At 49.3% G+C, this 21,574-nt stretch overlaps 3 protein-coding genes across 3 annotated transcripts in view; 1 reads left to right on the forward strand and 2 right to left on the reverse strand.

Annotated features, from left to right (window-relative positions):
- On the reverse strand, positions 1 to 16,611 carry LOC139373906 (uncharacterized). Its single transcript, XM_071114998.1, has 4 exons — positions 16,600 to 16,611; positions 16,211 to 16,324; positions 15,711 to 15,880; positions 1 to 609 (listed from the first exon to the last, which is right to left on the reverse strand). Exons 1-4 carry the CDS (start codon positions 16,609 to 16,611, stop codon positions 252 to 254), a joined length of 654 nt encoding a protein of 217 aa, XP_070971099.1. The 3' UTR covers positions 1 to 251.
- Positions 1 to 21,574, reverse strand: part of LOC139372403 (CUB and sushi domain-containing protein 2-like) — a 773,740-nt gene that overhangs the window by 573,007 nt on the left and 179,159 nt on the right. The window lies entirely within an intron of this gene.
- Positions 16,402 to 21,574, forward strand: part of LOC139373883 (E3 ubiquitin-protein ligase RNF182-like) — an 18,994-nt gene continuing 13,821 nt past the window's right edge. The window contains exon 1 of the mRNA XM_071114980.1: positions 16,402 to 16,457. The gene's annotated coding sequence lies outside the window, so the exon portion shown is untranslated. The remainder of the gene's footprint in view (positions 16,458 to 21,574) is intronic.

Consider the following 21,574-nt stretch of genomic DNA (forward strand, 5'->3'; position numbering starts at 1 on the left):
ACAGATCAGGGACCAGGCTACTAAAGTAGGCTACTAAAACAGATCAGGGACCAGGCTACTAAAACAGGCTATTAAAACAGATCTGGGACCAGGCTACTAAAACAGATCTGGGACCAGGCTACTAAAACAGATCTGGGACCAGGCTACTAAAACAGATCTGGGACCAGGCTACTAAAACAGATCAGGGACCAGGCTACTAAAACAGGCTATTAAAACAGATCTGGGACCAGGCTACAATACAAAAAAGGACACTAAGAATAGAAGTCCATGCCGTTCTTCTCGCTCTCATCTGAGGAGGGGTTCTGGTGCTGGTCCGAGTCAGACTCGAACATAGGGCTGTGGTGGAGGCCGGGCCGGCCGCCGCTCTGGGGGGAGGAGATGCAGGGAGGAGGGCCAGAGCTGTCAGGGTGCGGACGGGGGTAGAACACCTCATCCTGGGGGTGGGAGAGCCAGCTGGGGGAGGGTCCATCGCTCAGACCCCTGCCATGGTGCACTCTGGCTGGGCTGAGGGAGGGGAGAGATGGGCTGGAGTCCTGGAGGGTCTCCCTAATTCTTTGGTTCTCTCTGGTCGCTGCCTCCCACACCACCTCCAACTCACCTTCCACCTCTCTGGAGGAGAGAGAGAGAATTAATTGAATTGAGAGCGAGAGAAGAGAGAGGAAGAGGAAGAGAGAGAGGAAGAGGAAGAGGAAGAGAGTGTGAGAACGTTTTATCTATCATGTTATTGACAGTTGAGAGACAGATACGAACAGTCACACCAATGTGATCACACAAAATAATGTTCCCATTGGTCAAAAATCATTATCACAGAAAACAGACAAAACCTGCATATTCAAACCTTCGATTCAGGCACTAAGACGATTCAGGCACTAAGACGATTCAGGCACTAAGACGATTCAGGCACTAAGACGATTCAGGCACTAAGACGATTCAGACACTAAGACGATTCAGGCACTAAGACGATTCAGGCACTAAGACGATTCAGACACTAAGACGATTCAGGCACTAAGACGATTCAGGCACTAAGACGATTCAGACACTAAGACGATTCAGGCACTAAGACGATTCAGGCACTAAGACGATTCAGGCACTAAGACGATTCAGGCACTAAGACGATTCAGGCACTAAGACGATTCAGGCACTAAGACGATTCAGGCACTAAGACGATTCAGGCACTAAGACGATTCAGGCACGAAGACGATTCAGGCACTAAGACGATTCAGGCACTAAGGCGATTCAGGCACTAAGGCGATTCAGGCACTAAGACGATTCAGGCACTAAGACGATTCAGGCACTAAGACGATTCAGACACTAAGACGATTCAGGCACTAAGACGATTCAGGCACTAAGACGATTCAGGCACTAAGACGATTAAGGCACTAAGACGATTCAGGCACTAAGACGATTCAGGCACTAAGACGATTCAGGCACTAAGACGATTCAGGCACTAAGACGATTCAGACACTAAGACGATTCAGGCACTAAGACGATTCAGACACTAAGACGATTCAGACACTAAGGCGATTCAGGCACTAAGACGATTCAGGCACTAAGACGATTCAGGCACTAAGACCATTCAGACACTAAGACGATTCAGGCACTAAGACGATTCAAGCACTAAGACGATTCAGGCACTAAGACGATTCAGGCACTAAGGGCAAAATATCACAGAATCTCAGTGGCAATACTGATGAGTGAGTCAATACACCCTAAAGCATATTATATTAGTGGACCCAGTAACCAGGCCTTAGGGAGAGAGAAGGAGTGGGGAGAGAGGGAGAGAGAAGGAGTGGGGAGAGAGGGAGAGGAGAGATAGGGGGAGAAAAAGAGGGAGGAGAGAGAGGGGGAGAAAAAGAAGGAGGAGAGAGAGGGGGAGAAAAAGAGAGGAGAGAGAGGGAGAGAAGAAGGGAGAGGAGAGAGAGGGAGAGAAGAGGGGAGAGGAGAGGAGAAAGAGGGAGAAGAGAAGTGAGAGGAGAAAGAGGGAGAGGAGAAAGAGGGAGAGGAGAGGAGAAAGAGGGAGAAGAGAAGTGAGAGGAGAAAGAGGGAGAGGAGAAAGAGGGAGAGGAGAAGGGAGAGGAGAAAGAGAGAGAGGAGAAATAGAGATAGGAGAAGGGAGAGGAGAAAGAGGGAGAGGAGAAGGAGGGGGGGGGGGAAGAGGGAGAGGAGAGAAGAAGGGAGAGGAGAAGGGAGAGGAGAGGAGAACGGAGAGGAGAAAGAGGGAGAGGAGGGAGAGGAGAGAAGAAGGGAGAGGAGAGAGGGAGAGGAGAAAGAGGGAGAGGAGAAAGAGGGAGAGAAGGGAGAGGAGAGAAGAGAAGAAGGGAGAGGAGAGAAGAAGGGAGAGAAGAAGGGAGAGGAGAGAGGGAGAGAAGAAAGGAGAGGAGAGAGAAGGGAGAGGAGAGAGAGGGAGCGAAGGGAAGAGGGAGAGGAGGGATAGCGTGGAGAAGAGGAAAGGGAGAGAGAGGGAGAGGAGGGATAGCATGGATAAGAGGAAAGGGAGGGAAAGAAGAGAGAGGGAGAGGAGAGAGGGAGAGAGAAGGAGAGGAGCGAGAGGGAGAGGAAAGAGGGAGAGAAGAGGGGAGAGGAGAGGAGAAAGAGGGAGAAGAGAAGTGAGAGGAGAAAGAGGGAGAGGAGAAAGAGGGAGAGGAGAAAGAGGGAGATGAGAAGGGAGAGGAGAAAGAGAGAGAGGAGAAATAGAGATAGGAGAAGGGAGAGGAGAAAGAGGGAGAGGAGAAGGAGGGGGGGGGGAGAGGGAGAGGAGAGAAGAAGGGAGAGGAGAAGGGAGAGGAGAGGAGAACGGAGAGGAGAAAGAGGGAGAGGAGGGAGAGGAGAGAAGAAGGGAGAGGAGAGAGGGAGAGGAGAAAGAGGGAGAGGAGAAAGAGGGAGAGAAGGGAGAGGAGAGAAGAAGGGAGAGGAGAGAAGAAGGGAGAGAAGAAGGGAGAGGAGAGAGGGAGAGAAGAAAGGAGAGGAGAGAGAAGGGAGAGGAGAGAGAGGGAGCGAAGGGAAGAGGGAGAGGAGGGATAGCGTGGAGAAGAGGAAAGGGAGAGAGAGGGAGAGGAGGGATAGCATGGATAAGAGGAAAGGGAGGGAAAGAAGAGAGAGGGAGAGGAGAGAGGGAGAGAGAAGGAGAGGAGCGAGAGGGAGAGGAAAGAGGGAGAGAGAAGGAGAGGAGAGAGAGGAGAGATAGGGGGAGAAAAATAGAGAGGAGAGAGAGGGAGAGAAGAAGAGAGAGGAGAGAGGGGGAGAGAAGAAGGGAGAGGAGAAAGAGGGAGAAGAGAAGGGAGAGGAGAAAGAGGGAGAGAAGAAGGGAGAGGAGAAAGAGAGAGAGGAGAAAGAGGGAGAGGAGAGAGGGAGAAAAGAAGGGAGAGGAGAAGGGAGAGGAGAAGAGAGAGGAGAAAGAGAGAGAAGAGAAGGGAGCGGAGAAAGAGGGAGAGGAGAAGGGAGAGGAGAAAGAGAGAGAGGAGAAAGAGGGAGAGGAGAAGGGAGAGGAGAAAGAGGGAGAGGAGAGAAGAAGGGAGAGGAGAGTGAGGGAGAAGAGAGAAGAAGGGAGAGGAGAGGAGAAAGAGGGGGAGAAGGGAGAGGAGAGAAGGGAGAGGAGAGAGGGAGAGAAGAAGGGGGAGGAGAAAGGAGAGGAGAGAAGGGAGAGGAGAGAGATGGAGAGGAGAGAGAGGCAGAGACGAAGGGAGAGGGGAAGAGAGAGAAGAAGGGAGAGGAGAAGGGAGAGGAGAAAGAGGGAGAGGAGAGAAGAAGGGAGAGGAGAGTGAGGGAGAAGAGAGAAGAAGGGAGAGGAGAGGAGAAAGAGGGGGAGAAGGGAGAGGAGAGAAGGGAGAGGAGAGAGGGAGAGAAGAAGGGGGAGGAGAAAGGAGAGGAGAGAAGGGAGAGGAGAGAGAGGGAGAGGAGAGAGAGGCAGAGACGAAGGGAGAGGGGAAGAGAGAGAAGAAGGGAGAGGAGAAGGGAGAGGAGAAAGAGAGAGAAGAGAAGGGAGCGGAGAGAGAGGGAGAGGAGAAGGGAGAGGAGAAAGAGAGAGAGGAGAAAGAGGGAGAGGAGAAGGGAGAGGAGAAAGAGGGAGAGGAGAGAAGAAGGGAGAGGAGAGTGAGGGAGAAGAGAGAAGAAGGGAGAGGAGAGGAGAAAGAGGGGGAGAAGGGAGAGGAGAGAAGGGAGAGGAGAGAGGGAGAGAAGAAGGGGGAGGAGAAAGGAGAGGAGAGAAGGGAGAGGAGAGAGAGGGAGAGGAGAGGCAGAGACGAAGGGAGAGGGGAAGAGAGAGAAGAAGGGAGAGGAGAAGGGAGAGAAGAGAGAGGGAGAGGAGAAGGGAGAGGAGAGAGAGGGAGAGGAGAAGGGAGAGGAGAAGGGAGAGAGGGAAAAAAGAAGGGAGAGGAGAGGGAGAGGAGAGAGAGGGAGAGGAGAAGGGAGAGGAGAGAGGGAGAGAATAAGGGAGAGAATAAGGGAGAGGAGAAGGGAGAGGAGAGAGAGGGAGAGGAGAGAGGGAGAGAATAAGGGAGAGAATAAGGGAGAGGAGAAGGGAGAGGAGAGAGAGGGAGAGAACGGAGAATAAGGGATAGAGAAGTGAAGCTCTTGGAGCAGAGAAGGTAATTGCTGCTGTGGGTTGTTATAATGTGCATCCCAAATGGCATCCTTTTACATGTGGACCTTGGTCAATAGTAGTGCACTACATAGGGAATAGGGCGCATTTCCCCTTGGTCAATAGTAGTGCAATACATAGGGAATAGGGCGCATTTCCCCTTGGTCAATAGTAGTGCACTACATAGGGAATAGGGCGCATTTCCCCTTGGTCAATAGTAGTGCACTACATAGGGAATAGGGCACATTTCCCCTTGGTCAATAGTAGTGCACTACATAGGGAATAGGGCGCATTTCCCCTTGGTCAATAGTAGTGCACTACATAGGGAATAGGGCGCATTTCCCCTTGGTCAATAGTAGTGCACTACATAGGGAATAGGGCACATTTCCCCTTGGTCAATAGTAGTGCACTACATAGGGAATAGGGCGCATTTCCCCTTCATCTGACAAAAACCAATGAAGGATCTGTCACAAATAGTGTGTTCTTGTTGCACAACCAGGAGCCTCTCCATTTCACCAGCCGCCACTGAACCATGTGTGTCTCCTTCCCTCCCTGATCCCCTCCCTCCTTCCATCTTTAACTTTCCTCCTCTCCTCTCCTTTCCCTCCCTCCATCCTCTCCCCTCCTTCCTTCCTTCCTTCCTTCCTTGCTTCCTTCCTTCCATCTTCACTCCTTTCCCACCCTACTTTCCTCGCCCCCTCCTTTCCTCCTCACTAATTTCCTCTTCTCTCCCTCCATCTTCACTCCTTTCCCTCCTCCTCGCTCCTTCTCCTTCCCTCCCTCGTCCTTTCCTCCTCTCCCTCATCCTGGGGTGAAACTCCAGGTTTTTTGAGAGTGGACTGAGCTGCTGAATATGAGGCTGAAACACCCCTATCCCCTTGCTGCTGTTGGTGTAACCCATGGGGATTGGTAACCTTTCGCTGGAGGAGGAATAGGAAGGCCTATTGATCCAGTCTGGCTGTGAGGGAGGAATAGGAAGGCCTATTGATCCAGTCTGGCTGTGAGGGAGGAATAGGAAGGCCTATTGATCCAGTCTGGCTGTGAGGGAGGATTAGGAAGGCGTATTGATCCAGTCTGGCTGTGAGGGAGGAATAGGAAGGCCTATTGATCCAGTCTGGCTGTGAGGGAGGAATAGGAAGGCCTATTGACCCAGTCTGGCTGTGAGGGAGGAATAGGAAGGCCTATTGATCCAGTCTGGCTGTGAGGGAAGAATAGGAAGGCCTATTGATCCAGTCTGGCTGTAAGGGAGGAATAGGAAGGCCTATTGATCCAGTCTGGCTCTGAGGGAGGAATCGGAAGGCATATTGATTCAGTCTGGATGTGAGGGAGGAATAGGAAGGCCTATTGATCCAGTCTGGCTGTGAGGGAGGAATAGGAAGGCCTATTGATCCAGTCTGGCTGTGAGGGAGGAATAGGAAGGCCTATTGATCCAGTCTGGCTGTGAGGGAGGAATAGGAAGGCCTATTGATCCAGTCTGGCTGTGAGGGAGGAATAGGAAGGCCTATTGATCCAGTCTGGATGTGAGGGAGGAATAGGAAGGCCTATTGATCCAGTCTGGCTGTGAGGGAGGAATAGGAAGGCCTATTGATCCAGTCTGGCTGTGAGGGAGAAATAGGAAGGCGTATTGATCCAATCTGGATGTGAGGGAGGAATAGGAAGGCATATTGATCCAGTCTGGCGGTCAGGGAGGAATAGGAAGGCCTATTGATCCAGTCTGGCTGTGAGGGAGGAATAGGAAGGCCTATTGATCCAGTCTGGATGTGAGGGAGGAATAGGAAGGCGTACTGATCCAGTCTGGCTGTGAGGGAGGAATAGGAAGGCGTATTGATCCAGTCTGGCTGTGAGGGAGGAATAGGAAAGGCGTATTGTTCCAGTCTGGATTTGAGGGAGGAATAGGAAGGCCTATTGATCCAGTCTGGCTGTGAGGGAGGAATAGGAAAGTCTATTGATCCAGTCTGGCTGTGAGGGAGGAATAGGAAGGCCTATTGATCCAGTCTGGCTGTGAGGGAGGAATAGGAAGGCCTATTGATCCAGTCTGGATGTGAGGGAGGAATAGGAAGGCCTATTGATCCAGTCTGGCTGTGAGGGAGGAATAGGAAGGCCTATTGATCCAGTCTGGCTGTGAGGGAGGAATAGGAAGGCGTATTGATCCAATCTGGATGTGAGGGAGGAATAGGAAGGCATATTGATCCAGTCTGGCGGTCAGGGAGGAATAGGAAGGCCTATTGATCCAGTCTGGCTGTGAGGGAGGAATAGGAAGGCCTATTGATCCAGTCTGGATGTGAGGGAGGAATAGGAAGGCGTATTGTTCCAGTCTGGATTTGAGGGAGGAATAGGAAGGCCTATTGATCCAGTCTGGCTGTGAGGGAGGAATAGGAAGGCCTATTGATCCAGTCTGGCTGCGAGGGAGGAATAGGAAGTCCTATTGATCCAGTCTGGCTGCGAGGGAGGAATAGGAAGGTGTATTGATCCAGTCTGGATGCGAGGGAGGAATAGGAAGGCCTATTGATCCAGTCTGGCTGTGAGGGAGGAATAGGAAGGCCTATTGATCCAGTCTGGCTGTGAGGGAGGAATAGGAAGGCCTATTGATCCAGTCTGGCTGTGAGGGAGGAATAGGAAGGCCTATTGATCCAGTCTGGCTGTGAGGGAGGAATAGGAAGGCCTATTGATCCAGTCTGGCTGTGAGGGAGGAATAGGAAGGCCTATTGATCTAGTCTGGCTGTGAGTGAGGAATAGGAAGGCCTATTGATCCAGTCTGGCTGTGAGGGAGGAATAGGAAGGCCTATTGATCCAGTCTGGCTGTGAGGGAGGAATAGGAAGGCCTATTGATCCAGTCTGGATGTGAGGGAGGAATAGGAAGGCGTACTGATCCAGTCTGGCTGTGAGGGAGGAATAGGAAGGCGTATTGATCCAGTCTGGCTGTGAGGGAGGAATAGGAAAGGCGTATTGTTCCAGTCTGGATTTGAGGGAGGAATAGGAAGGCCTATTGATCCAGTCTGACTGTGAGGGAGGAATAGGAAGGCCTATTGATCCAGTCTGGCTGCGAGGGAGGAATAGGAAGGCCTATTGATTCAGTCTGGCTGCGAGGGAGGAATAGGAAGGTGTATTGATCCAGTCTGGATGCGAGGGAGGAATAGGAAGGCTTATTGATCCAGTCTGGCTGTGAGGGAGGAATAGGAAGGCCTATTGATCCAGTCTGGCTGTGAGGGAGGAATAGGAAGGCCTATTGATCCAGTCTGGCTGTGAGGGAGGAATAGGAAGGCGTATTGATCCACTCTGGATGTGAGGGAGGAATAGGAAGGCCTATTGATCCAGTCTGGCTGTGAGGGAGGAATAGGAAGGCCTATCGATCCAGTCTGGCTGAGAGGGAGGAATAGGAAGGCCTATTGATCCAGTCTGGCTGTGAGGGAGGAATAGGAAGGCCTATTGATCCAGTCTGGATGTGAGGGTGGAATAGGAAGGCGTATTGATCCAGTCTGGATGTGAGGGAGGAATAGAAAGGCCTATTGATCCAGTCTGGCTGTGAGGGGGGAATAGGAAGGCCTATTGATCCAGTCTGGATGTGAGGGAGGAATAGGAAGGCGTATTGATCCAGTCTGGATGTGAGGGAGGAATAGGAAGGCCTATTGATCCAGTCTGGCTGTGAGGGGGGAATAGGAAGGCCTATTGATCCAGTCTGGCTGTGAGGGAGGAATAGGAAGGCCTATTGATCCAGTCTGGCTGTGAGGGAGGAATAGGAAGGCCTATTGATCCAGTCTGGCTGTGAGGGAGGAATAGGAAGGCCTATTGATCCAGTCTGCTGTGAGGGAGGAATAGGAAGGCCTATTGATCCAGTCTGGCTGTGAGGGAGGAATAGGAAGGCCTATTGATCCAGTCTGGATGTGAGGGAGGAATAGGAAGGCCTATTGATCCAGTCTGGCTGTGAGGGGGAAATAGGAAGGCCTATTGATCCAGTCTGGCTGTGAGGGAGGGATAGGAAGGCCTATTGATCCAGTCTGGCTGTGAGGGAAGAATAGGAAGGCCTATTGATCCAGTCTGGCTGTGAGGGAGGAATAGGAAGGCCTATTGATCCAGTCTGGCTGAGAGGGGGGAATAGGAAGGCATATTGATCCAGTCTGGCTGTGAGGGAGGAATAGGAAGGCCTATTGATCCAGTCTGGCTGTGAGGGAGGAATAGGAAGGCATATTGATTCAGTCTGGCTGTGAGGGAGGAATAGGAAGGCCTATTGATCCAGTCTGGCTGAGAGGGAGGAATAGGAAGGCATATTGATCCAGTCTGGCGGTCAGGGAGGAATAGGAAGGCATATTGATCCAGTCTGGCTGAGAGGGAGGAATAGGAAGGCCTATTGATCCAGTCTGGCGGTCCGGGAGGAATAAGTAGGCCTATTGATCCAGCCTGGCTGAGAGGGAAGAATAGGAAGGCCTATTGATCCAGTCTGGCTGTGAGGGAGGAATAGGAAGGCCTATTGATCCAGTCTGGCGGTCAGGGAGGAATAGGAAGGCCTATTGTTAAGACAGCAGCATGACGTCCATCACATTAGCTAATTACCCGTGTTCTGTCCTGTGGTCTGGTGATGTGACCTGGTCTCTGTAGCCTCACACACACACAGTCACACACTCGTGCTGTCGTCAGTAGTTAACTACCTGTGGTCCTGTGACATGACCTGGTCTCTGTAGCCTCACACACACACACACACACACACACACACACACACACACACACACACACACACACACACACACACACACACACACACACACACACACACACACACCGTCAAACACACAGTCACACAGACTAGTGCTGTCGTCAGTAGTTAACTACCTGTGGTCCTGTGAAATGACCTGGTCTCTGTCACACAATTAAGAGTGACTCATCGTTCCTAATCACCCGCGGCAACGCAGAACGTCACTGAGAAAGAGCCTGTATCGTCATCTTCATCAGCTTAGGGGGAGAGAGGAGGGGACAGGGGAGAGAGGAGGGGACAGGGGATGGGAGAGGGGGGCGAGGGATGGGAGAGGGGGGCAGGGGAGTGGAAAGAGGGACAGGGGATGGGAGAGGAGGACTGGGGAGAGAGGAGGGGACAGGGGAGAGAGGGGGACGAGGGATGGGAGAGGGGGACAGGGGAGTGGAAAGAGGGACAGGGGATTGGAGAGGGGGACAGGGGGACAGGGGAGAGGAAAGAGGGACAGGGGATGGGAGAGGGGACAGGGGAGAGAGGAGGGGACAGAGGAGAGGACAGGGGAGAGGAAAGAGGGACAGGGGATGGGAGAGGGGACAGGGGAGAGAGGAGGGGACAGGGGAGAGGACAGGGGAGGCCTATTGAATGAATCCATCCTGACCAATCACTGTCTACCTAGGAAGAGCTTAATGTGATGTACTACTAGGGCTGAATGAATCCATCCTGACCAATCACTGTCTACCTGGGGCTGAATGAATCCATCCCGACCAATCACTGGCTACCTGGGGCTGAATGAATCCATCCTGACCAATCACTGGCTACCTGGGGCTGAATGAATCCATCCTGACCAATCACTGTCTACCTAGGAAGAGCTTAATGTGATGTACTACTGGGGCTGAATGAATCCAGCCCGACCAATCACTGGCTACCTGGGGCTGAATGAATCCATCCTGACCAATCACTGTCTACCTAGGAAGGGCTTAATGTGATGTACTACTAGGGCTGAATGAATCCATCCTGACCAATCACTGTCTACCTAGGAAGAGCTTAATGTGATGTACTACTGGGGCTGAATGAATCCAGCCCGACCAATCACTGGCTACCTGGGGCTGAATGAATCCATCCTGACCAATCACTGTCTACCTAGGAAGAGCTTAATGTGATGTACTACTGGGGCTGAATGAATCCATCCTGACCAATCACTGTCTACCTAGGAAGAGCTTAATGTGATGTACTACTGGGGCTGAACGGACCAATCACTGTATTTGATATTCATCATCTGCATGTTAGAAGGAACCCTTTCCAGTTGCTATGGGAATCAGTGAGCTGCTGTGTGCTTCCCTGTGAACGGTACAGAACTAGGCAGTGTTCAGGGATGTCTGTTCAGTGTGTGTGTGTGTGTGTGTGTGTGGTGTAGACTTGACGAACCAGATGGGACTCATTCCCTCCCAAACTAAAAGGAGAAACCAATGTTTTCGCTGGTAGGCACAACCTACCTGGCACCCCTATAAATAATAACCTTGAGTCAAAACCGTTACAGTGTGTGTGTGTGTGTGTGTGTGTGTGTGTGTGTGTGTGTGTGTGTGTGCTTCCTGGTAAACAGTCCAGACATAGGCAGAGTTCAGATAGATCCATGGGGTTGGTACAGCACCACTGTCTGGTTGGGGTTGGTACAGCACCCCTGTCTGGTTAGGGTTGGTACAGCACCACTGTCTGGTTGGGGTTGATACAGCACCACTGTCTGGTTGGGGTTGATATAGAACAGGGGAATGTCTGTGTTGGTACAGCACCACTGTCTGGTTGGGGTTGGTACAGCACCACTGTCTGGTTGGGGTTGGTACAGCACCACTGTCTGGTTGGGGTTGGTACAGCACCACTGTCTGGTTGGGGTTGGTACAGCACCACTGTCTGGTTGGGGTTGGTACAGCACCACTGTCTGGTTGGGGTTGGTACAGCACCACTGTCTGGTTGGGGTTGGTACAGCACCACTGTCTGGTTGGGGTTGGTACAGCACCACTGTCTGGTTGGGGTTGATACAGCACCACTGTCTGGTTGGGGTTGGTACAGCACCACTGTCTGGTTGGGGTTGGTACAGCACCACTGTCTGGTTGGGGTTGATACAGCACCACTGTCTGGTTGGGGTTGATATAGAACAGGGGAATGTCTGTGTTGGTACAGCACCACTGTCTGGTTGGGGTTGATACAGCACCACTGTCTGGTTGGGGTTGGTACAGCACCACTGTCTGGTTGGGGTTGGTACAGCACCACTGTCTGGTTGGGGTTGATACAGCACCACTGTCTGGTTGGGGTTGGTACAGCACCACTGTCTGGTTGGGGTTGGTACAGCACCACTGTCTGGTTGGGGTTGATACAGCACCACTGTCTGGTTGGGGTTGATATAGAACAGGGGAATGTCTGTGTTGGTACAGCACCACTGTCTGGTTGGGGTTGATACAGCACCACTGTCTGGTTGGGGTTGATACAGCACCACTGTCTGGTTGGGGTTGGTACAGCACCACTGTCTGGTTGGGGTTGGTACAGCACCACTGTCTGGTTGGGGTTGGTACAGCACCACTGTCTGGTTGGGGTTGGTACAGCACCACTGTCTGGTTGGGGTTGATACAGCACCACTGTCTGGTTGGGGTTGGTACAGCACCACTGGCTGGTTGGGGTTGGTACAGCACCACTGTCTGGTTGGGGTTGATACAGCACCACTGTCTGGTTGGGGTTGGTACAGCACCACTGTCTGGTTGGGGTTGGTACAGCACCACTGTCTGGTTGGGGTTGGTACAGCACCACTGTCTGGTTGGGGTTGGTACAGCACCACTGGCTGGTTGGGGTTGGTACAGCACCACTGTCTGGTTGGGGTTGATACAGCACCACTGTCTGGTTGGGGTTGATACAGCACCACTGTCTGGTTGGGGTTGGTACAGCACCACTGTCTGGTTGGGGTTGATACAGCACCACTGTCTGGTTGGGGTTGGTACAGCACCACTGGCTGGTTGGGGTTGGTACAGCACCACTGGCTGGTTGGGGTTGGTACAGCACCACTGTCTGGTTGGGGTTGGTATAGAACAGGGGAATGCTTGCAGAGATGAACTATCAGGTTAGAGACAGGAACACTGACATGACGGTAGACCATCAGAGATGAACTATCAGGTTAGAGACAGGAACACTCTGACATGACGGTAGACCATCAGAGATGAACTATCAGGTTAGAGACAGGAACACTCTGACTTGACGGTAGACCATCAGAGATGAACTATCAGGTTAGAGACAGGAACACTCTGACATGACGGTAGACCACCAGAGATGAACTATCAGGTTAGAGACAGGAACACTCTGACATGACGGTAGACCATCAGAGATGAACTATCAGGTTAGAGACAGGAACACTGACATGACGGTAGACCATCAGAGATGAAGTATCAGGTTAGAGACAGGAACACTCTGACATGATGGTAGACCATCAGAGATGAACTATCAGGTTAGAGACAGGAACACTCTGACATGATGGTAGACCATCAGAGATGAACTATCAGGTTAGAGACAGGAACACTGGCATGATGGTAGACCATCAGAGATGAACTATCAGGTTAGAGACAGGAACACTGACATGACGGTAGACCATCAGAGATGACCTATCAGGTTAGAGACAGGAACACATGACAACACTACTGAGATGTTATCATGGAGAGAGAGAGACAGAGAGACAGTCAGACAGACAGAAATGTGGGAAATGGTTGGTGGGGCTCAAAACAATAATCATGTCAAATAAGTTGTTGTTTTGTGATATCATTAAGAACGGTGTAACCAAATAATGGTAATTCTAACAATGTATACGTCCTAGTTATCAGATCTAAATGTTGTGGAACTTATATTATTGAATATGAAACTATTTGTGAGAAGATTAGGGTTAGTCCACTAGGGACTTTTAATTGTGTAACAAGCCGTCATATCAGGTTAGTCCACTAGGGACCTTTCATTGTGTAACAAGACCTCATATCGGGTTAGTCCACTAGGGACCTTTCATTGTGTAACAAGCCGTCAAATCGGTTTAGTCCACTAGGGACCTTTCATTGTGTAACAAGACCTCATATCGGGTTAGTCCACTAGGGACAATTCATTGTGTAACAAGCCGTCATATCGGGTTAATCCACTAGGGACCTTTCATTGTGTAACAAGCCGTCATATCAGGTTAGTCCACTAGGGACTTTTCATTGTGTAACAAGACCTCATATCGGGTTAGTCCACTAGGGACTTTTCATTGTGTAACAAGACGTCATATCAGGTTAGTCCACTAGGGACTTTCATTGTGTAACAAGATCTCGTATCAGGTAAGTCCACTAGGGACTTTTCATTGCACCGTGTTAGTAATCAGTGTATAATCTATCATGTGTGTGTGATTTTTTAGTTATTTAGTAAATACAAAAATTGGCTGAATTATTTATCGCTGATTCATCATGGAGACTAGGGTTTGTGCAGATATATAGGATATCACGACGTATCAGAATGAGACTGAAATAGGAGCAAATGAATGATGGATGACAGTATATCAATATATTCTGATATTTTTGAGTTAATTCGGGAAACTGTAACTTGTTAAAATAAACTTTTTCCATGGGGCCCCAAATTAATACTTAATTATTTGTTATATGATTAATTTAATCGCGTAATAATTGGATGAATAGCCGTCATCGCATTAATGGTAGTCACGACACAGACTACATCCACATTAATGGTAGTCACGACACGACACAGACTACATGCACATTAATGGTAGTCGCAACACAGACTACATCCACATTAACGGTAGACACGACACAGACTACATCCACAATAATGGTAGTCACGACACAGACTACATCCACATTAATGGTAGTCACGTCAAGACACAGACTACATCCAAATTAATGGTAGTCACGACACAGACTACATCCACATTAATGGTAGTCACGACACAGACTACATCCACATTAATGGTAGTCACGTCACAGACTACATCCACATTAATGGTAGTCACGACACGACACAGACTACATCCACATTAATGGTAGTCACTACACAGACTACATCCACATTAATGGTAGTCACGACACGACACAGACTACATCCACATTAATGGTAGTCACGACACGACACAGACTACATCCACATTAATGGTAGTCACGATACAGAATACATCCACATTAATGGTAGTCACGATACAGAATACATCCACATTAATGGTAGTCACGATACAGAATACATCCACATTAACGGTAGTCACGATACAGAATGCATCCACTACTAGAAAAGTAGATCCGAAATAAACAATTATTTAAATATAAACTACTACAGATGTCAGCAGAGAGCATTCTAGACTAAAGGTCTCTCCCTATAGATAGAAAGACAGACAGACAAATGGGCAGACAGCCAGACAGCCAGACTGATGGACAGGCAGACAGCTCGACCGACTTGATAGACGGACAAACAATCACAGACAGACAGGGCAACTACATCTCAGGGAGTAATTGATCAAGACAAATTGACATTCACAATATGATTGAATGATGTCAGAATCGCCCAAATCAAATCACTCAAACTTTCTTTGTTGCCAAGTCATCGTCCTCCTGCTCTGCTCTGTACCGTAGGAGGCTTGAGGAATTTTGGATCAATTCTGTCATGCTACTGTTAAAATAACTGAATTTAGATGGTTCAATATTAAAATAGTATGAACTAAGGAGAGAGAGAGATACAGAGAGAGAGGGAGAGAAAGGGGATGGAAAGAGGAGAGAGAGAAAGGGCAGGGAACGCGGAGAGAGAGAGAGAGAGAGAGAGAAAGGGGAGGGAAAGCGGAGAGAGAGAGAGAGAGAGAAAGGGGAAGGAAAGCGGAGAGAGAGAGGGAGAGAGAGAGAGAGAAAGGGGAGGGAAAGCGGAGAGAGAGAGAGAGAGAGAGAGAGAGAGAGAGAGAGAGAGAGAGAGAGAGAGAAAGGGGAGGGAAAGAGAGGAGAGCATTAAAGAGAGAGAGAGAGAGAGAGAGAGAGAGAGCACTAAAGAAAGACAATTGAGAACATCAGAAAGAGAGAGAGCAACAGCGAGAGAGAGAACAGCATTAAGAGAACAACAGAGAGAGAGAGTGACACATAGAGGAAGAGTGACTGTTCCGTCTTTCCCAGGCAGAAGCGCTTGCTGACTCCCCCTCCTCCCCACCTTGCTCTCCCTCCGGGGGCCTGTCATTGGTTTGCGTTGCTAGTGACTCGGCTGCCTGCCTGCTCACTACTCCTGCCTGTGTGTGACTCGGCTACCGTCTCTCTGCCTGTCTGTTTCTCTGACTGGCTGCCTGTTTCCCTGGCTGAGTAGCTGCCTGGCTGGCTGCCTGGTTCTCTGACTGTCTGCCTGTTTCCCTGGCTGAGTAGCTGCCTGGCTGGCTGCCTAGTTCTCTGACTGTCTGCCTGTTTCCCTGGCTGGTACCTTTTCTGCTGCAGCACTCCGTCCAGGTCGTGCTGTTTGTCTCGTAGAAGCCTCTGGAGGTGCTGTATTTCTGTCTGGTAGGAGGCTGCCCTCCCTGCAAAGTCCTCCTCCTGCTCCACCAGCCTCTGGCCCAGAACCCCCAGGCTGCAGGCTGCCTGCTTCTTGTACACCTGGAGGGGGAGAAGAGGAGGCAGTCAGACCGCTGCTTGTTCCTGGAGAGAGAGAGAGGAGGAGGAGAGGAGACAGTTAGACCACTGCCTGCTCCTGGAGAGAGAGAGAGAGAGAGAGAGGAGGAGAGGAGACGGTTAGACCACTGCCTGCTACTGGAGAGAGAGAGAGAGAGAGAGAGGAGACAGTTAGAATGCCGGCTCCCTGTGAGAGAGAGGAGACCCTGTCAGGGGGATGGCTCCACCACAGAACGGACATTTAGCACCACCACTACTACCAGCACCTTGAGGAGCATAGGATAACTAAGGCTATTAAGTACTCAGACACTGGACCACTGGAGTACCCAGACACTGGACCACTGGAGTACCCAGACACTGGACCACTGGAGTACCCAGACACTGGACCACTGGAGTACCCAGACACTGGACCACTGAGCCACTGGACCACTGGAGTACACAGACACTGGACCACTGGAGTACCCAGACACTGGACCACTGGAGTACCCAGACACTGGACCACTGGAGTACCCAGACACTGGACCACTGGAGTACCCAGACACTGGATCTACTGCAGGGTAAGGTAAGGATTTGGGGAAGGGAGAGAGAGGGGTACTTGTTTACCTACTAATGTGTATGTTAGTGTGTTTGTCTCAGTATGTGTGTTAGTGTGTCTGTGTGTGAGAGCACTCAGAGGTGCAGTTATCCACTGTCCAGCAGCCCACCCAGGCAATCATTAACTTCATCCACTGTCCAGCAGCCCACCCAGGCAATCATTAACTTCATCCACTGTCCAGCAGCCCACCCAGGCAATCATTAACTTCATCCACTGTCCAGCAGCCCATCCAGGCAATCATTAACTTCATCAACCTTCCAGCAGTGCACCCAGGCAATCATTAACTTCATCCACTGTCCAGCAGCACACCCAGGCAATCATTAACTTCATCCACTGTCCAGCAGCCCACCCAGGCAATCATTAACTTCATCCACTGTCCCACAGCCCACCCAGGCAATCATTAACTTCATCCACTGTCCCACAGCCCAGCCAGGCATTCATAAACTTTATCCACTGTCCCACAGCCCAGCCATGCATTTATAAACTTCATCCACTGTCCAGCAGCCCACCCCAGGCACAAATAAACTTCCATCTACTGCCCCCCAGCCCAACCAGGCATTCATAAACTTCATCCACTGTCCCATATCCCAGCTAGGAATTTATAAACTTCATCCACTGTCCCCCAGCCCAGCCAGCCATTCATAAACTTCATCCACTGTCCCCCAGCCCAGCCAGGCATTCATAAATGTAATTATCACATAAAAAAGGTGTCTTGACATTATTTCCACATCCTTCTTGCCTAGCGTTTCGTTTGGTACAGCGGGGGTTAATATAAGTCTCGATGTGTGCCTATCTTGCTTGTGCAATATGTTGCTGGTAAACAGAGAAGGAGAGCTGGTAGAGACAGAATGAGAGAGAAGGAGAGAGAAAAGAAGGAGAGAGGAGAGAGAGAAGGAGAGAGAAAAGAAGGAGAGAGGAGAGAGAGAGAAGGAGAGAGAAAATAAAGAGAGAGGAGAGAGAAGGAGAGAGAAAAGGAGAGAGGAGAGAGAGGGAAGGAGAGCTGGGCTATCTGTTGCTGAGGCAGGGCTGAGTGAAACAGGGCTGAGTGAAACAGGGCTGAGTGAAACAGGGCTGAGTAAAACAGGGCTGAGTAAAACAGGGCTGAGTGAAACAGGGCTGAGTGAAACAGGGCTGAGTGAAACAGGGCTGAGTAAAACAGGGCTGAGTAAAACAGGGCTGAGTAAAACAGGGCTGAGTAAAACAGGGCTGAGTAAAACAGGGGCTGTGTAAAACAGGGCTGTGTAAAACAGGGCTGTGTAAAACAGGGCCTGAGAAAAACAGGGCTGAGTAAAGCAGGGCTGAGTAAAACAGGGCTGAGTAAAACAGGGCTGAGTAAAACAGGGCTGTGTAAAGCAGGGCTGAGTAAAACAGGGCTGAGTGAAACAGGGCTGAGTGAAACAGGGCTGAGTAAAACAGGGCTGAGTAAAACAGGGCTGAGTGAAACAGGGCTGTGTAAAACAGGGCCTGAGAAAACAGGGCTGAGTAAAACAGGGCTGAGTAAAACAGGGCTGAGTAAAACAGGGCTGAGTGAAACAGGGCTGAGTAAAACAGGGCTGAGTAAAACAGGGCTGAGTAAAACAGGGCTGAGTGAAGCAGGGCTGAGTGAAACAGGGCTGAGTGAAACAGGGCTGAGTGAAACAGGGCTGAGTAAAAAAGGGCTGAGTAAAACAGGGCTGAGTGAAGCAGGGCTGAGTGAAGCAGGGCTGAGTGAAGCAGGGCTGAGTGAAACAGGGCTGAGCGTCAGACAGCGTGGGAACAGCAGCAGTAGCAGCAGTGACGTGATTATGTGGTCTTAAAGAAAAACACAGTCTGAAGTCATCAGTTTGCCTCAGGATATTAACAATCTACCTCTACATACTGCTGTCTGGTTATGAACCAGCAACGCAGACCTGGTAATGAACCAGCAACACAGACCTGGTAATGAACCAGCAACACAACACAGACCTGTTAATGAACCAGCAACACAACACAGACCTGTAAATGAACCAGCAACACAAAACAGACCTGGTAATGAACCAGCAACACAACACAGATCTGGTAATGAACCAGCAACACAACACAGACCTGGTAATGACCCAGCAACACAACACAGACCTGGTAATGACCCAGCAACACAACACAGACCTGGTAATGACCCAGCAACACAACACAGACCTGGTAATGACCCAGCAACACAACACAGACCTGGTAATGAACCAGCAACACAAAACAGACCTGGTAATGAACCAGCAACACAACACAGACCTGGTAATGAACCAGCAACACAGACCTGTTAATGAACCAGCAACACAACACAGACCTGGTAATGAACCAGCAACACAGACCTGGTAATGACCCAGCAACACAACACAGACCTGGTAATGAACCAGCAACACAGACCTGGTAATGACCCAGCAACACAACACAGACCTGGTTATGACCCAGCAACACAACACAGACCTGGTAATGAACCAGCAACACAAAACAGACCTGGTAATGAACCAGCAACACAACACAGACCTGGTAATGAACCAGCAACACAGACCTGTTAATGAACCAGCAACACAACACAGACCTGGTAATGAACCAGCAACACAGACCTGGTAATGACCCAGCAACACAACACAGACCTGGTAATGACCCAGCAACACAACACAGACCTGGTAATGACCCAGCAACACAACACAGACCTGGTAATGACCCAGCAACACAACACAGACCTGGTAATGAACCAGCAACACAACACAGACCTGGTAATGAACCAGCAACACAACACAGACCTGGTAATGAACCAGCAACACAACACAGACCTGGTAATGAACCAGCAACACAACACAGACCTGGTAATGAACCAGCAACACAGACCGGTTAATGAACCAGCAACACAAAACAGATCTGGTAATGAACCAGCAACACAGACCATGTTAATGAACCAGCAACAAAACACAGACCATGTTAATGAACCAGCAACACATACCTGGTAATGAACCAGCAACACAACACACACAATCACAATAAATCCATGTAATATAGTCTACACCATCACAATACATCCATGTAATATAGTCTACCTACACCATCACAATAAATCCATGTAATATAGTCTACACCATCACAATAAATCCATGTAATATAGTCTACACCATCACAATAAATCCATGTAATATAGTCTACACCATCACAATAAATCCATGTAATATAGTCTACCTACACCGTCACAATACATCCATGTAATATAGTCTACCTACACATAACAATAAATCCATGTAATATAGTCTACCTACACCGTCACAATAAATCCATGTAATATAGTCTACCTACACCGTCACAATAAATCCATGTAATATAGTCTACACCCGTGCTTCACGGTTGGGATGGTGTTCTTTGGCTTGCAAGCATCCCCCTTATTCCTCCAAACATAACGATGGTCATTATGGCCAAACAGTTCTATTATCAGACCAGAGGACATTTCTCTAAAAAGTACAATCTTTGTCTACACCATCAAACCATGGTCTGTCTTTTTTATGTTGGTTTTGGAGCAGTGGCTTCTTCCTTGCTGAGCGGCCATTCAGGTTATGTCGATACTGGACTCATTTTACTGTGGATATAGATACTTTTGTACCTGTTTCCTTCAGCATCTTCACAAGGTCCTTTGCTGTTCTTCTGGTATTGATTTGCACTTTTCGCACCAAAGTACGTTCATTTCTGGGAGACGTGTCTCCTTCCTGAGCGGTATGACGGCTGCGTGGTCCCATGGTGTTTATACTTGCGTACTATTGTTTGTACAGATGAACGTGGTACCTTCAGGTGTTTGGAAAGGTAGCCTTATTGAGCCTTAAACTACGAGTCTATATCAGATCCCCTCTACAACACAGCAGAACTATGAGTCTCTATCAGATCCAGTCTCTACAACACAGCAGAACTATGAGTCTATATCAGATCCCCTCTACAACACAGCAGAACTATGAGTCTATATCAGATCCCCTCTACAACACAGCAGAACTATGAGTCTATATCAGATCCCCTCTACAACACAGCAGAACTATGAGTCTATATCAGATCCACTCTACAACACAGCAGAACTATGAGTCTATATCAGATCCCCTCTACAACACAGCAGAACTATGAGTCTATATCAGATCCCCTCTACAACACAGCAGAACTATGAGTCTATATCAGATCCCCTCTACAACACAGCAGAACTATGAGTCTATATCAGATCCACTCTACAACACAGCAGAACTATGAGTCTATATTAGATCCACTCTACAACACAGCAGAACTATGAGTCTATATCAGATCCCCTCTACAACACAGCAGAACTATGAGTCTATATCAGATCCCCTCTACAACACAGCAGAACTATGAGTCTATATCAGATCCCCTCTACAACACAGCAGAACTATGAGTCTATATCAGATCCCCTCTACAACACAGCAGAACTATGAGTCTATATTAGATCCCCTCTACAACACAGCAGAACTATGAGTCTATATCAGATCCCCTCTACAACACAGCAGAACTATGAGTCTATATCAGATCCCCTCTACAACACAGCAGAACTATGAGTCTATATCAGATCCCCTCTACAACACAGCAGAACTATGAGTCAGATCAGATCCAGTCTCTACAACACAGCAGAACTATGAGTCTATATCAGACCCACTCTACAACACAGCAGAACTATGAGTCTATATCAGATCCCCTCTACAACACAGCAGAACTATGAGTCTATATCAGATCCCCTCTACAACACAGCAGAACTATGAGTCTATATCAGACCCACTCTACAACACAGCAGAACTATGAGTCTATATTAGATTCAGTCTCTTCAACACAGCAGAACTATGAGTCTATATTAGATCCAGTCTCTTCAACACAGCAGAACTATGAGTCTATATCAGACCCACTCTCTACAACACAGCAGAACTATGAGTCTATATCAGATCCCCTCTACAACACAGCAGAACTATGAGTCTATATCAGATCCCCTCTACAACACAGCAGAACTATGAGTCTATATCAGATCCACTCTACAACACAGCAGAACTATGAGTCTATATTAGATCCACTCTACAACACAGCAGAACTATGAGTCTATATCA

This window comes from Oncorhynchus clarkii, chromosome 18 (genome assembly GCF_045791955.1).
Source record: "Oncorhynchus clarkii lewisi isolate Uvic-CL-2024 chromosome 18, UVic_Ocla_1.0, whole genome shotgun sequence".
Taxonomy (NCBI): domain Eukaryota; kingdom Metazoa; phylum Chordata; class Actinopteri; order Salmoniformes; family Salmonidae; genus Oncorhynchus; species Oncorhynchus clarkii.

Bases quoted from the DNA above. Each gene is read 5' to 3' on its own strand.
- LOC139373906 (XM_071114998.1), bottom strand. The intron at 15,881-16,210 runs GTCCAGTGTCTG...CTCCCCCTCCAG, and splicing joins AGTGTCTGGGTACTCCAGTG to GTGTACAAGAAGCAGGCAGC. The intron at 610-15,710 runs GTACCAGCCAGG...TCTCTCCTCCAG, and splicing joins GGAGTGCTGCAGCAGAAAAG to AGAGGTGGAAGGTGAGTTGG.